At 37.9% G+C, this 17,052-nt stretch overlaps 1 protein-coding gene across 1 annotated transcript in view; it reads right to left on the bottom strand.

The window, feature by feature from the left end:
• dpy (dumpy) overlaps positions 1-17,052 on the bottom strand; it is a 562,668-nt gene that overhangs the window by 86,127 nt on the left and 459,489 nt on the right. The window contains 5 exon segments of the mRNA XM_068226068.1: positions 15,063-15,380; positions 15,473-15,781; positions 15,864-16,160; positions 16,263-16,601; positions 16,728-17,042. Coding sequence (XP_068082169.1) covers positions 15,063-15,380; positions 15,473-15,781; positions 15,864-16,160; positions 16,263-16,601; positions 16,728-17,042 — 1,578 coding nt within the window.

Here is a 17,052-nt window from a genome sequence, read left to right as displayed (position 1 = left end):
CTCTTTCTGTATTCTGAACTGCTTACTGTCTATTGTTTGAAACTTTTCACTAATCATATCCACATACTTCTGTCTAATTTCCTCCTCCTGGATATTTTCTACCCTTATTTTTCTGCAAATAGAGTTCACTTTCTCTATCCTAGGCCTAGAGATACTACAGATCAGATAATAATATTATCAAAAATACCCAGAATACCTACATATTCCTAGCAGATTTTCTGAATTCAAAGTCAGTTATGACATAGACTATTATGGATCTGGTGCCCTTACCTTCCCATGTGTAGCAGTTAATAGCCTTATGCTTGAAGAATGTATTTGCAACTGCTAATCCCGTACTACAGGGTCTTTCTTTAGCTCGCTCCATGTGTCAGGGGAACATGCACGGAAGGCAATAGCGTGGCTGGGTGACTCATTTGCTGGGAGATATATTGCTTCATGACCAGCTAAGATGATCTAATGCAGTACAGTAGCGATAACCATTGCTTCACACCAATAGTTTAGTTTAACATCTGTGGTATTGGTAGTGTGTTCAATGTGTTCGCTTTAAAATAACATAGTTTCGGTAGGAATACTAAAATAATTGTGTTTTTAACGAATGATGTACACAGTAGAACAGCTTGTATTCATTGTGTTGTGCTATGCGAAGCATTCTTCTTATACAGAGTGCCGCTTTTGATTCATTCGCAAATTTCCTGGCATCCTCCCTCCCCAAAGGAGTACAGTATGGCAAGGGCGCCCACACCCTGGGGCAAGGGGGCGGGGGGACTAGGCCCCTCCCCCTAGGTCTCAGGGAAAGGAAAAAATCTAATGTAGTCAGGTGTATTTCTTTCAAGAAAATGATTTAAAAGTCAGGATAACGTAGAAGTGGTACGGGATACTGTGGGCGGTATTCTACCATGGAATACAAGTCCCCATTCATCTTCCAAAATATTAAAATTACTACATACCCTCAGGTCCAGGCTCCCCCCTACAAAGTATCCTATGGGCGCCCTTGCAGTACGTAAATTTGTAAAGAAGTTCCGCATCACCAGGTCCATTCTTAACAAGAAATCACATAGGAGATGAACTGTTTTAACAGAGGAAAAGCTTGATGAAATAGGAGCTCTCTTCGAAAGAACTCCAACAAAATCCCTGTTGCACCTCGCCATACAAGCTAATGTGTCATTATCTTCTGCCCACAAAGCAACAAAACTGTTAAAAGCAAAACCGTACAAACCCACCCCTGCCCAATATTTAAGAGGCCCTAACAGTTTCACTATGGTTCGGTACTGTAACGGATTGCTTCAATCAGTTCATGATGGGTATGTTGACCCAGAACTTTAATTTCATAGTGATGAAGCATGGCTACACTTAAGTGGCTATGTAAATAGTCTAAACAATCTCTACTGGTGTAATACGAGGTTCAGTGACCATACTCCGCAATCATCTATATAACATGTGAAGAACCGTATTGCAAATCTATTCCTGAGACTTTTTGGTGAATCTTCTACCTGGCACACTAGCAAAGTCAACAGTAATTTAGAAGACAAAATACTGTGTAGTCGACATACTTTGTCCTTATGGCAGCCTCCGCATGGGGGAAGTTGTAATAATAAAAACATACATACATGACTTGCTAATGGTTGGAGAATTAAGAATCAAAACTTCACACATACTTTATCTACTTCTTTAAAATATGAGAACTAATATTGTGCAAAGCAAACACAAGATATTATACTATGAGTAAACATTATAATCTGTGTGTACGTGAACAAAGTTATTTACTATGTTACAGTGCAAACGTATTTGACTGAATCATACTGCATAATATCCGAGACACTTATGCACAACCAAGACAGAGTACCTGCAGTGATGTATCTATATATGAGTCCATTTAGAATTAGAGAGCCACAAATCCTATCATTGCTCCTTCGTTACACTAAATAAGCTCCCTAAAGAACTCCACTAATTCACAGAGTTTGGACAGTGTATGCAAGATGTTGAAAATCCATGTTGTCAAAATTACCATTCACATGTGAATAAGTAATATATAACTATGTAGGTAAACTAACAAACGTTCTTCAATCCTACCATAAAAATTCCTTTATCAGTCACTGCTATGATGAGAAAGCTGAACAATTTGGTGAAGAACTTAGATAATGAATTCAAACATCCTTGAGTCAGTGCAAGACAGATTCAAAAATTGAGTCAAGCATGTGAAAATCTATTTCTTCAGAGGATTAATCTTCATCCCTTACATGGATTATTATTACTATTATTATTATTATTATTATTATTATTATTATTATTATTATTATTAATTCTCTCCTACATACAAAAACACAATTTTTGCCCATAAAGCTCAACCAAGTTATTATGAAAAATAAGATAAAGTGTCATTTATTACTGTTGTGGAAGACAAGAATAAGTCTTCATGGAGATACTGCCTCGTTGTGCCAAAGCCATCTCTATACAGGCCATAAAAGGCCCTGGAGCAGTTAAAAATATAGGCTTTTTTTTTAACATTGCCACTAAGTAGTATGTGGTCTGCTCTATGCCTGTCTGTCTTTGCCCCCAGGAATTAACTTGATAATTATCTATGGGTATACTGAATAAACTCCTGGGTCATGTGTCTCTCCAGCTGAGGAAATCCTGTATCTAAATTTTTAAACTTCAAACCCACATCCTGCTAGGTGAACCAAGCATGTCTTAACTACCTTGGGTAAGCAGAATGTGCCAAATGTGAAAAATATCTCATAGACCTGATTTGCCTAACAACACTGTTCTGTCTAGCTTTACCTGAAACAATCGAGATACATCTGACTCTTCCACTAACAATGTGCAACATTGAACACTTCTTTAGAACATTAGAGCACATCAAGGCTTGGATTCGATTGTGGCGATGACAGATAAAGTTGACTATGCATGCTCAGCATTCATAGGAAGAGTGCAAAAGGCTAATGAATTAATTGATAGTGTGACAAAAGAATATGGACCGCAATCAAGACAACTCGAGTATTCGTTCCAGCAGTCAATGTTCTAAAAGGGATTCCTTAAATTTGTATTACAGATCTCAGTAGTATGTTTCTGTTGAATTGAAAGATTTAAAAATATCTTTATAACACTTCTTTTTTTTTTTTCTAATGGATTTTGTTCCTTTCCCGCTTATTTGTAAGTTGGTAAACACAACACAAGGTATCTTCTATCAGGAGAATCAATCAATCAATCAATCAATCAATCAATCAATCAATCAATCAATCAATCAATACTGATCTGCATTTAGGGCAGTCACCCAGGTGGCAGATTCCCTATCTGTTGTTTTCCTAGCCTTTTCTTAAATGATTTCAAAGAAATTGGAAATTATTGAACATCTCCCTTGGTAAGTTATTCCAATCCCTAACTCCCCTTCCTATAAATGAACATTTGCCCCAGTTTGTCCTCTTGAATTCCAACTTCATCCTCATATTGTGATCTTTCCTACTTTTAAAGACTTCACTCAAACTTATTTGTCTACTAATGTCATTCCACGCCATTTCTACGCTGACAGCTCGGAACATATCACTTATAATACCAATATAAATGGTCCGTTATTGGACATTATAAATTTTCCAGCTAACTCATTCCTGGTTGCCAGCGTTTCACCCTCGTGTGCTAGGCCGGGCTCATCAGTTGGTACCTAGCACACCTACCAAGACGCTGGCTAGTGCATACCGGGGAGGCCACTGCGTAGGCTAATTGTAGCCACCGGCAGTGCCAATGCACTATGAGACACTTTGTCTCATTATCAAAAATTGATGCCTGCTTGGCCATCAGATGATTAGATGTTGATTCCCATAGGGAATCTGAAATATTTGTTCCGAATGAGTAAATTTATAATACCAACATAAATGGTCCGTTATTGGACATTATAAATTTTCCAGCTAACTCCAGCAGTCTCATAGTGCATTGGCACTGCTGGTGGCTACAATTAGCCTACGCAGTGGCCTCCCCGGTATGCACTAGCCAGCGTCTTGGTAGGTGTGCTGAGTACCAACTGATGAGCCCAGCCTAGCACACGAGGGCGAAATACTGGCAACCAGGAATGAGTTAGCTGGAAAATTTATAATGTCCAATAACGGACCATTTATACTGGAATTATAAATTTACTCATTCGGAACAAATATTTCAGATTCCCTATGGGTATCAACATCTAATCAACATATCACTTATGTCAGATGTAAGGCTTTTCAGACGTTTGCTCTATTAACCAGCGTTTCGCCTTAGGTCTGACACTAGACTTATCAGAGTGGGATGTGTCAGATCCTACCGACTGATGCTGGGGTGTATGCAGGTGAACTTATCAGAAGCCCTTATAAGAGGCACAGTCTGATAACTGCATACGGGAGATAAATTTCCACAATGGAATTATTGCCCGCCTAGCAATTCCATGCTCTATTGGTGAAAAATATCTAATTCCCTCCGTGGGAATTTAGAATTTTCCATTCCATATCACTTAGTCGACCAGCTCATCTTCTTTCTCCCAAGTCTTCCCAGCACAAACTTTGCAACATTTTTGTAACGCTACCCTTTTGTCGGAAATCACCCAGAACAAATCAAGCTGCTTTTCTTTGGATTTTTTCCAGTTCTTGAATCAGGTAATCCTGGTGAGGGTCCCATACACTGGAACCATACTCTAGTTGTGCTCTTACCAGAGATGTATATGCCCTCTCCTTTACATTCTTACTACAACCCCTAAACACCCTCATAATCATGTGCAGAGATCTGTACCCTTTACTTACAATCCCATTTATGTGATTACCCCAATGAAGATCTTTCCTTATATTAACATCTAGATACTAACAATGATCCCCAAAGGGAACTTTCACCCCATCAATGCAATAATTAAAACTGAGAGGACTTTTCCTATTTATAAAACTCACAACCTGACTTTTAACCCTGTTTATCAACATACCATTGCCTGCTGTCCTCTCACAACATAATCAAGGTCAAGTTGCAGTTGCTCACAATCTTATAACTTATTTATTACTCTATACAGAATAGCATCATCCGCAAAAAGCCTTACCTCCGATTCCACTCCTTTACTCATATCATATATATATATAAAAAAACATAAAGGTCCAATAATACTGCCTTGAGGAATTCCCTCTTAATTATTACAGGGTCAGATAATGCTTTGCCTACTCTAATTCACTGAGATCTATTTTCTAGAAATATAGCGACCCATTCAGTCACTCTTTTGTTTAGTCCAATTGCACTCATTTTTGCCAGTAGTCTCCTACGATCCACCCTATCAAATGCTTTAGACAGGTCAATTGCGATACAGTCCATTTGACCTCCTGAATCCAAGATATCTGCTATATCTTGCTGGAATCCTACAAGTTGAGCTTCAGTGGAGTAACATTTCCTAAAACCAAACTGCCTTCCGTCGAATCAGTTATTAATTTCGCAAACATGTCTAATATAGTCAGAAAGAATGCCTTCCCAAAGCTTACATACAATGCATGTCAAACTTACTGGCCTGTAATTTTCAGCTTTATGTCTATCACCCTTTCTTTTATACACAGGGGCTATTAAAGCAACTCTCCATTCATTTGGTATAGCTCCTTCATGCAAGCAATAATCAAATAAGTACTTCATATATGGTACTATTTCCCAACCCATTGTCTTTAGTTTATCCTCCAAAACATTATCAATTCCAGCTGCTCTTCTAGTTTTGAACTTTTGTATCTTACTGTAAATGTCATTGTTGTCACAGGTAAGTTTTAATACTTCTTTAGTATTAGTCACTTCCTCTATCTGGACATTATCCTTGTAACCAACAATCTTTACATACTGCTGACTGAATACTTCTGCCTTTTGAAGATCCTCGCATACACACTCCCCTTGTTCATTAATTATTCCTGGAATGTCCTTGTTGGAACCTTTTTCTACTTTAAAATACCTATACATACCCTTCCATTTGTCACTAAAATTTGTATTACTGCCCATTATGCTTGCAATCATGTTATCCTTAGCTGCCTTCTTTGCTAGATTCAATTTCCTAGTAAGTTCCTTCAATTTCTCCTTACTTCCACAGCCATTTCTAACTATTTCTTTCCAGTCTGCACCTCCTTCTTAGTCCCTTTATATCTCTATTATAATAAGGTGGGTCTTTACCATTCCTTATCACCTTTAAAGGTACAAACCTGTTTTCACATTCCTCAACAATCGCTTTAAACCCATCCCAGAGTCTGTTTAAATTTTTATTTACCGTTTTCCACCGATCATAGTTACTTTTTAGAAACTGCCTCATGCCTGTTTTATCAGCCATATGGTACTGCCTAATAGTCCTACTTTTAAGACCTTCCTTTCTATCACATTTTTTTAAACGATGACAAAAACAGCTTCATGATGACTAATACCATCTATTACTTCAGTTTCCCTATAGAGCTCATCTGGTTTTACCAGCACCACATCCAGGATATTTTTCCTTCTAGTTGGTTCCCACTTTCTGAATCAGCTGTCCTTCCCATATTAACTTATTAACTTATTTGTTGGTCGTGCTTTCTGTCGTTTGCATTTCCTTCCCAATGGACATCTTGTAAATTCAGATCTCCTGCTACAATCACATTCCTTCCATGTCGTTTCCTACATAGCTGATTATCTTATCAAATAATTCTGAATCCGTGTCAGTGCTACCCTTTCCCGTCTGTACACTCCAAAGATATCAAGTTGCCTATTATCTTTAGAAATGAGCCTTACACCTAGAATTTCATGTGTGTCATTTTTCACTCTTTTGTAGCTTACAAATTCTTCTTTCACCAGAATGAATACTCCCCCTCCCACCATTCCTATTCTATCTCTACGATACACACTCCAGTTCCGTGAGAAAATTTCTGCATCCATTATATCATTTCTCAGCCATGATTCAACTTCTATTACAATACCTGGTAAATATATATCTATTAAATTACTTAATTCTATTCCTTTCTTTACAATACTTCTACAGTTCAACACTAACATTTTTATGTCATCCCTACTTGATTTGCAGTTCCCTGTCAGATTATGAAGACTACTACAAAGAAAGATAAAAATTCTAGGTTTTTAGGAATTTGCTATATACCAGAACTTTTAAAATTTCAGAGTAGTTGTCATTATGAGACACTAGTTCCCAAATGAAAAGATCTTTTGATCAGAATTCTCATCCAACTAAAGAAAGGAAGAAGAAGTATATGGTATTACAACTTGTGAATTTCATGTTGGTTCTGTATTGACAAGATAATGTACAGAGATTCAATTCTTATTTAAAAAAAATATTAATTGGTCTACCTGTTCAATACTTATCATGTTTATTATAATGAAAGTTCTTTAAAACATTCAGTTTTGAACTATAGTTTAGATAAACTGGAAGTATAAGGGCCATTCAAAAAGAAACAAGCCAGAGGCTTCAAAATGAAAACCTGTACCGTTATTTCAAAAGTATTGCCCAGCACTGTTGAGGCACTTGCCCAGTGTGACAGAAGGCATTGAATGGCCCTCTCGTAAAATTCCTGGAGGTGCGTTGTAAACTAGTTTTGAATGTACTGCCTGATGTCGGTGTCTGAGGTAAATCGTTTGCCTCTCAGAGCCTTCTTTAGCTCACATAGGATTTTTTTGGGTGGTGACAAAAAATTGTTAAAAAAATGATTTAAAAAAATTGGGGCAAATATTCATTTATAGAAAGGGGACTTAGGGATAGGAATAACTTACCAAGGGAGATGTTCAATAAATTTCCAATTTCTTTGCAATCATTTAAGAAAAGGGTAGAAAAACAAAAATAGTTCTGCCACTTGGGCGACTGCCCTAAATGCAGATCAGTAGTGATTGATTGATTGATTGATTGATTGATTGATTGATTGATTGATTGATTGATTGATTGATTGACATGTTTTGGCCTATCATATTTGGCCATCTTCAGCTGTAATCAAAATTGATCTATACACTTTAAAAAGTGAAATGTCATTACAAAGATACATATAGAAAAGCATGTTAAAACTAAACACTGATTTTGCAATAAAATGAGTGTCCACTTTTTATGGATGTTGCTTTACTGATTTTTGAGATAGGGATTGTTCTAGTAATTTCTTCATTGTAAATCAAATGACACAATGTAAAGACGACACTATAATAAAATTCTGGCATGTTGTTGTGATGAATGTTGTTGGTGATATGACTGGAAGCATTGGACTTTTAGAACTTTGATGACAATTTTTCTTTGGCAATGTACTAGATTATGTTGCCACTTTGAAACTTAATGGCATATTGATAAATTGGGTGACTTCTAATAATTTTCTTGATATTTGCCAAATGTCCTATCTTCCAGTCCTCGATGTTGTTGCTGTCAAGTGAGGTGGTCGAGGTGATCATATCACAACCGGCATTCATCACAACAACATGCCAGAATTTTGTTCGAGTGATGTCTTTACATTGTGTCATTCAATTTTCTAGGAAGAAATTACTAGAGCATTCTCTATCTCACAAATCAGTAAAGCAATGCCCGTAACAAGGGACACTCATTTTATTGCAAAATCAATGTGTAGTTTTAACATGTTTTTGATACGTATCTTTGTAATGATATTTCACTTTATAAAGTGTTTAGATCAATTTTGATTACAGCTCAAGATGGACAAATATGATAGGCTGAAACATGCCCTAGTACTTTAATGAACTTTTATTATAATCAACACGATAAGTATTGAACAGGTGGACCTATTAATACAATGTGCATTCCATAAGTAATGCGACCAATTTTTTTCTGGCGCAACTGTACACCGCAGCGTGTTCTAACCTGCTAGGCTAGGTGGAGGGGGGGTGTTAGCTTCAAACACTCTTTGTCTCATTCGGCAGCGAGATGCCGAAGAGTCAGGACGTGCGTTTCCGTCAAGCCCGTTTTGAGTTCATGTAACACGGTACAATGGATCGTTCTGTAGAGCAATGGTACACTATCAAATTTTGCGTTAAACTTGGGAAGTCCGCCATCGAAACGTTTCCATTACTTCAGCAGGCCTTTGGGACTGATTGCTTGTCCAAATCACAAGTTTTCCGATGGCACAAGTCATTCATGGAGGGCCGAGAGGAGATCACCAATGAACCTCGGAGTGGACGGCCATCAACCTCATGAGTAGACGAAAATGTGACGCGTGTGTGCGATTGTTTGAACTCTGACAGACGGCTGAGCCTTCAATTGATAGCACAAACTCTAAACATGGCAAAAACAACCGTTTTTCCGCATTGTGACCGAAGATTTGAACATGAGAAAGGTGTGTGCCAAACTGGTCCCAAAAGTGTTGACCGAAGAACAAAAGGACATGCGAGTGCTTCGGTGCCGAGAAATGTTGGAAATGTGTGAAAATGATCCTAATTTTTTAAACTCAGTTATCACTGGTGATAAGTCATGGATTTTTGAGTACGACCCTGAGACAAAAAGGCAGAGTTCTGAGTGGCAAACCCCATCGTCGCCCCGTCCCAAGAAGGCACACATGAGCAAGTCCAGGATCAAAACCATGCTCATTGTCTTCTTTGACGTCAGAGGCATTGTCCACCACGAATTCGTACCAACCGGGACTACAGTAAACTCAGCTTTCTACTTGGAAGTGCTCAAAAGACTGAAAAGGAGGGTCTCGCGTTGCCGAAGCGACATCAAGGACATGTGGAAAGTTCATTACGACAACACGCCGAGTCACAGTACCTTCACTGTCAACGACTTCCTGGCCAGGACCAACACCCCATTGGTTCTCCAGCCTCCCTACAGTCCTGACCTGGCTCCCGCTGACTTTTTTTTGTTTCCTCGGTCAAAAGGAGTCATGAAAGGAAAACATTGGGACATGATTGAAAGAATCCAGGCGCATGTTACATCGGCTATAAAGGACATTCCGGAAAAGGCCTTCCAGGATGCCTTTCAGGCATGGAAACACCGCCTCCAGAAGTGTATCGACGCAAGAGGGTGCTATTTTGAAGATTTTTTATTATTTGTACGAATATATTCAATAAATGATTTTTTATGAATTTGGTCGCATTATTTATGGAACGCACCTTGTAAAATTATTTTATAAGAATTGAATCTCTGTACAAGTATATGGTAGCCAAAATTTCAAGGAGTTCTTCCTGATAAGCAATATATCTTGAATAACAGCTATTTGTTGCCACTTCTTGATGGATGCAGTAATTTTTATGTCTCCTAAGATACAGCAGAGCATTATGTAGCTTCCACCAAAATCTCAGATTCATTTATGGCTGTGACAGTATGGAAGCTGCTGAGATATAAGTGGTGTTGGGTAATGACATGTGGAACATGACTGGATATTGTGAAAACTGTCAGTCATAGGGTCAGTCATACTGGCCCAGTGGAAAAAACAATGGCAAATTATAATCAGTCCTCACTTTGGCTAGTATGCCTCATTTTGGCACTGCCGTTTGTTTCTTGCCATTTCACATAACCTCTGGTTGTGCTGCTAAAGGATCCAACCACCCTATGGGCTGATGACCTAACAGGGGGACTTGAATAACGATACTCTCTAATGAAATCTACCATACTGGTACTTTAAAGAATACATCTAACATACATGGTCAATTAGCTAAGATGTTCACATTGAATAACATCTGTCATACAGAACATTTGCTTTCACTTTCAGAAATTATAAGATGCTAATAACACACCATACAGTAGATTTCCATAGTGTCAATAACTATTGATTTAACAGTACAAACATTGTTCTTATCAAATGAAACTATACCATTTCCTAGCATTGCCATACTTTATACTGCAAATTAAGGGGTGTAACTACTATCTTGAGAGTCTGACAAGAACTTTTCGAGATAATGATATGTATTCAAAGATACTCATTTTACCAGTCATGGCTTATCCTATTAAATTAAATCACCAAGGGAAGGTAAGGGAGCACATGAAAAATATGAACCACAATCTGCTGATATACAAATTTCTTTCTCACTTGTCAAGGAAAAAAGAGAATGTATACTACTGCATTTATGGACATAATACAATAAACATCCAGCTGTCACAACAACAGTGAATAACACTAAGTCAACAGATCATGATTCATACATAGAATGTGCAGTCTTGGCCATCTATCTGGAGATTCATTTTCAGTGGGCAGTCCACGACTGGTAAATTGAGTAGGGCCTATATTACACTGTCTCCAAAACTAAAAATTATTACACTGTTGAACTCATAATAATAACAACTGTAATGTTAGGTGCACAAAACAGTACAGCTTCACCTGTAAAACAATTTTGGTACTGTCATCTTGGCAGTTATTGACACCCTGAAAAACTGCTACTTGATATGTTGAACTTCTATTGTGATTACTGAAAATTAATAGATTTTTCATAACTTTAATAATTTATTTGATGTGAACACTAGGAGACCAAAGTAGCGTAACAGGGAAGAGTTAAGCATTTTCAAAGACTTCCTGCAGACATTCATGTCACTAAGAATCAGCAACATGATAATTAAACAAGCTGCAATGAATGGGGCTGATAAAACTCATCATTTTGCTCTTTAAAATAGCAATAATCACCATCATCATTTCCACCACTACAAATTTCAGTGATCATTATAGTTAGTGTTAATTCAATAAATTACAACAAACAATAAACAAAAAAATAATAATAAATTACCTTTTCTTAAAATTAGAACATACATACATAAAAAGAGCAAATACATATTCCACTTAGTATACTTTTACTATAACTAAACTTATTGATAGGTACCGTAACATACAAATGCAGTGCTTTCATGATAAGTTTGTAAATAAAAAGCTCAAGACAAGTTTAAGCCATTCAATACTAGATAATGTACATAAATGAATACAGTGCTTTTATGAATACATTGTAAACAAGACTATGCTGATGTTCATTTCACATCAAGTGATTAGAATGTAATAATATTGATTTAAAAAGAATAATTTTCATGAGTTCTAAGACCTCTGTGTAATGATTCAACAGATCTTGATGGGTTACATCCAAACATACAATGACACCTGATATTCAGGTAAGTTACTTGCTATTTGCTTTACGTCGCACTGACACAGATAGGTCTTATGGCAACGATAGGATAGGAAAGGCCTAGGAAGTGGAAGGAATCGGCCATGGCCTTAATTAAGGTACACCCCCGGCATTTGCCTGGTGTGAAAATGGGAAACCACAGAAAACCATCTTCAGGGCTGCCGACAGTGAGGCTCGAACCCACTATCTCCCAATTACTGGATACTGGCCACACTTAAGCGACTGCAGCTATCGAGCTCGGTGCAAGTTACTTGAGAGCAGGTTTATTCCCATACAAAAGTGTGATGCTATAATTTCTTGTTTTCTTCTATGGTTAGAGACTTGGTCAGTATTAATAGGAATTTATTCTAAATGCAGAAATTTACTGAGGAAGAGCATAAAAGGGTTCTAAAGAGAAAAACAACATGCTGTCCAGTCCATTAAAAGAAGAATTTTGTACCCATATAGTCCATTAAAAGAAGAATTCCATTCACATGCTTTTTATACACTGTTGAAAGTTGCCTTTCACATACTACAAAGATAGTTAATTCCAAGATAACACGGATGGATTTTAGGAAGTTCATTTAAATGAATGTAACTTAAAAGTTAATGTGATACTCTTGTGTGTCAATTTTCAGAGTGGAATTAGTTAATGCACCCATCTAGAGAATGTGAGATTTGGGCTTGAGTCTGAATATTGGCCACATTTCAGCTTTTCTTCCTTACATAATGACCACTTTGAGAGAAGAGAATCTCTAAAGCTGTTTCTTGTTGTAACAAATTTTGTCTGTATCTGACAAAACTAATGGATTGCTCTGGGCATCAATGAGTGAATTACACAATGTTCTTGAAGATGTTTGCATAGAGAATAAATTTAACATGAAAGAGTTGAATATTAAACTTCTGTGCATCGACTGTCCTAACAATATTGATTAATGTGTCAGTCTGAAGAGCAGATTCAGGACATTCAGTTCTTTTGTCTTAAAAAAGTGGTTAATTTTTTCATAAAAAAACAGGAGATTTCTATAAGACCTGCTTTCATTTATTCTTTTCTACAGAAATCCAGTATTGATAATAAATAATAACTAGTTGAAACCCATCAAGACATGATGGTGAATGGGGTAAATATATATTGTAGGATTTCCTTATATACGTTATTTCTTGTATTGTACTTTACTTTTTTTAGAATTTTCTTTATGTCGCACTGTTACAGGTAAGTCATACAGCGACAATGGGATAGGAAATGTCTAAAAGTGGGAAGGAAGCAACCGTGGCATTAATCAAGGTACAGACCCAGCACTTGCCTGGTATGTAAATGGGAAACCACAGAAAACCATCTTCAGGGCTGCCGACAGTGGAGTTCGAACCCACTATCTCCCAAATGCAAGCTGTTAGCTAATGACCCAAACCATGCAGCCACATGCTCGGTGCATTCCTTGTACAATTACCGTTTGGCACTATTGAAACTTAAAAACATAGGTCTTTTGACATTGCAACATTTAACCGGCCATGCGTGAAAACCGGCTGAGGTAAATGGGGACCATCATGTCCTTTGAGGTTTGTACTGTAGATCGTGATGAAAAATGCCAAGTGAATTGGAAATTGATGCCGCCTCTGAAAGAAAATGGAAGTGTTTTATTGGATGTTGTTAAGTCAATTCGATGGATTAGAGTTCTCTGTCAAGCTTTATCTCCGCTTCTTACTTCCAAATCCGAACAATTTTCGTACATACTTCTTAGAATTAGGCCCTAATCTGGTTCTGTTTAGGAGCCGTTGGGAAACGTTCCGATTTTTAAGGAGCATAACTATGGCTCCAATTTTTTGAATAAGAATATGTGGAGGCAAACCATTCATTCCAAGGAATTCAAGCATTATGTACTAAATTGAAGTAGTTAGCTTTCATCTTCAGTATTAATGTGTTGACTCTAGTGTATGGTTTTGAACTACTGGGTATAAGCCCAATGACTTTCAATTAATTAAGAATGGCAACTTTAGAGAAAATCATGACATCTTTTGCAGAAGTGAACGCTTTGTTATAAATTTCAATCACAATATCATCATGTGCTAAAATTCTGGCTGGTACTTCAATAACATTTGATCCGTCACCATCTAGAGAGGGGTAGTTGCCATTACAGATTTCTTGCACACATAAAAAGTTAATTCCATTTCTTGTATTTTTATAAGTGGCATGTTTTGAGGAAGGGTCAAAGAGGAGAGTATTTAGTATGCAGAGTGAATTCCTTGTACAATTGTCATTTGGCACTACTGAAACTTAAAAACATGGGTCTTTTGACATTGCAACATTTAACTGGCTATAGGTGAAAACCGGCTGAGGTAAATGGAGACCATCACATCCTTTGAGATTTATAGATCGTGATGCAAAATGGCAAGTGAATTGGAACTTGAGGCCTCCTCTAAAAGAAAACGGAAGTGTTTTATTGGACGTTGTTACGTCAATTCGATTTGGTGATAAGCATATGGCGTAAGAGGCAAAACCTTTATGAAATCTCCTCCAAGAACAATACTTCTCCCACCAGAAGAATGGAATGTCATTACCTATGATATATTTTAGAAGATGATTCACACGAATGACCGAGGTTGAAACGAGCTGAAAATTAGGTCATATATATAGTACAGTAGGTTGGGAATGACAATATATGGGGAATTTTTTTTAACAGGTGTTCAGGTTTCTCTGCAATTTGTAACATGGTCAATTTTCACAGATATTTTTGGTGGGCTGGTCCTTGGTTTGTGAATTGTGGATTGAAACCAAGGTTTCTTCAACATCATAGCAATGTTAAAAGAAAGATGCATTTACAAGGTAGCTTCACAAAATAAGGTATGAAGTAATTTTACAGACAGAAGAGGCATAACAATTCATGCATGCTGTTGTCACACACAAATTTGTACCATTTAATAGTCTTTCCAAAATTAATGATTAAAAACCCAAATTTTATTTGCATACACTGCAACAAAAACTTGAACTATTAACACATGGAGGACAATGGTAGAAAAGACCAACACCACATGCAAAATAAAAGGATAAATGGATGGAGTCTTACACTGTTGTGTGAAGCACTGCGTGAATGGGTCTCCTGTGTATCCAATGGCACATACACAAGTGGGTGCATGGCTTACTACCCTACACTCTGCATTAGCTCCACAAGATCCAGGACAAGGGTCTCGACATCTTTGTCTGATACAAGCCAGGTGACTAGCACAATCACTGTTGCTCACACACTCTGGACGACAATTAGGTGGACTACCAATGAACTCAGGTAGACAAGAACAAGCAGGAGAATCTCCTGAGACCTGGCACTGAGCATTAGGGCCACAGGGAGATGGCTGACAAGGGTTCTTCGGTACGAGAGGTGTATCCGCTGAAGTAAAAGAAGAAGCATGAAAGTAATTCAGATTAATTAACTGACACAAATGTATACAAAATACTGAGGAATTTTGAAGAAATACTTACGTATGGGATGACATCTGACAAATGGATCCCCTGTGTATTGAGCTGGACAGCTACAGATCGGGCTATGATTGACCACTTCACATCGAGCTCCTATGCCGCATGTACCAGGGCAAGGGTTGCGACATTTCTGATTACTACAAGCCTCATTCTGAGCACATTCAGAGTTTACCACACATTCTGGTCGACAAGCAGGGGGGCTCCCCAAGAAACCAGGGACACAGGAACACACAGCCTGGTCATTTATCTCACGACACTGACTGTTCGGTCCACATGGGGATGGATTGCATGGATTGTTCATAACAGGGCCTGAACAAGAAAAACAACCCATATTATAAAATAAAGACAAATAAATCTTATAGACTCAATGTAAATAATACAACCAGATACATACGTGGAACAGGTCTACAAAGAACGAAAGCATTGCCAGACATATCCTGCGGACAACTACATATTGGAATGTGATTCACAACATCACAAACAGCACCCTGACCGCAAGTATTAGGACAAGGGTCCATACATTTGTTTCTAATACAGGCTTTCGTCCTATCACAATCTGTACTCATTACACACTCTGGACGACAACCCACATATGGGTCTCCCTGATATTCTGGCAAACAGAAACAAATTCCTTCCTTGCATTCTGCATTTGAACCACACAGAGATGGACTGCACGGATCACTTAAATCAGCTTCAATAGCTAGGAAAATAAGAAGACAGTTTTAATTTATATTTTCCATCAATACAAAAAATGGTTTTTTTTTCATCTTTAAGTAACTAATTTATAACTCACGTGGACTAGGTGGTTTTGGATAACAGTTGGAGAAAGGGTCTCCAGTATAGCCTTCAGGACATGTGCACACAGGAGTATGGTTGATAACGTTACATTGTGCACCAGCACCACATGAACCAGGACATGGGTCTCTACATTTCTCTCTCATACACGCCTTGTTGCTAGGACATTCAGAGTTAATACTGCATTCCGGGCGACAATTTGGTGGCGTACCAATGTAATTGGCAAGACATGAGCAAGAGGGAGATCCTCCTATATCACGACATTGTGCATTTGGACCGCATGGAGATGGCAAACAAGGGTTTATGTTTACTGGTGCAATAGGTCTTGATGGAGGAGCTGAAAATACAAGATACTCCATTAACAAACAATCAAGTTCAAACTGAAAACAATAGGAACTAATTTGAGTTTATTAGCACATTTTTTTCATTTCTGAATACAAGAAATCAACACCAAAACACTCACGTGGAATCGAGTAGCATCGAACGAATGGATCTCCAGTAAAGCCAGGCTTACAGCTGCAGATGGGACTGTGATTGATTACTTGGCAGTTACTGTTCTGTCCACAAGGACCAGGGCAAGGATCAACACATTTCTGATTCACACAAGCCTTTGTCTGTGGACATTCAGAACTAACTACACACTCAGGACGACAACCTGGAGGACTTCCAACATAACTGGGCTTGCATGAACATACAGCCTGGCCATTCACCTCACGACATTGACTGTTTGGTCCACATGGAGAGGGATTACATGGATCACTTGGCTGCTGGATAGGTACTGTAAAGGC

This window comes from Anabrus simplex, chromosome 2 (genome assembly GCF_040414725.1).
Source record: "Anabrus simplex isolate iqAnaSimp1 chromosome 2, ASM4041472v1, whole genome shotgun sequence".
NCBI lineage: Eukaryota > Metazoa > Arthropoda > Insecta > Orthoptera > Tettigoniidae > Anabrus > Anabrus simplex.
Note: the sequence above shows the minus strand (reverse complement) of the source record. Positions and strands in the feature narration are given on the sequence as shown.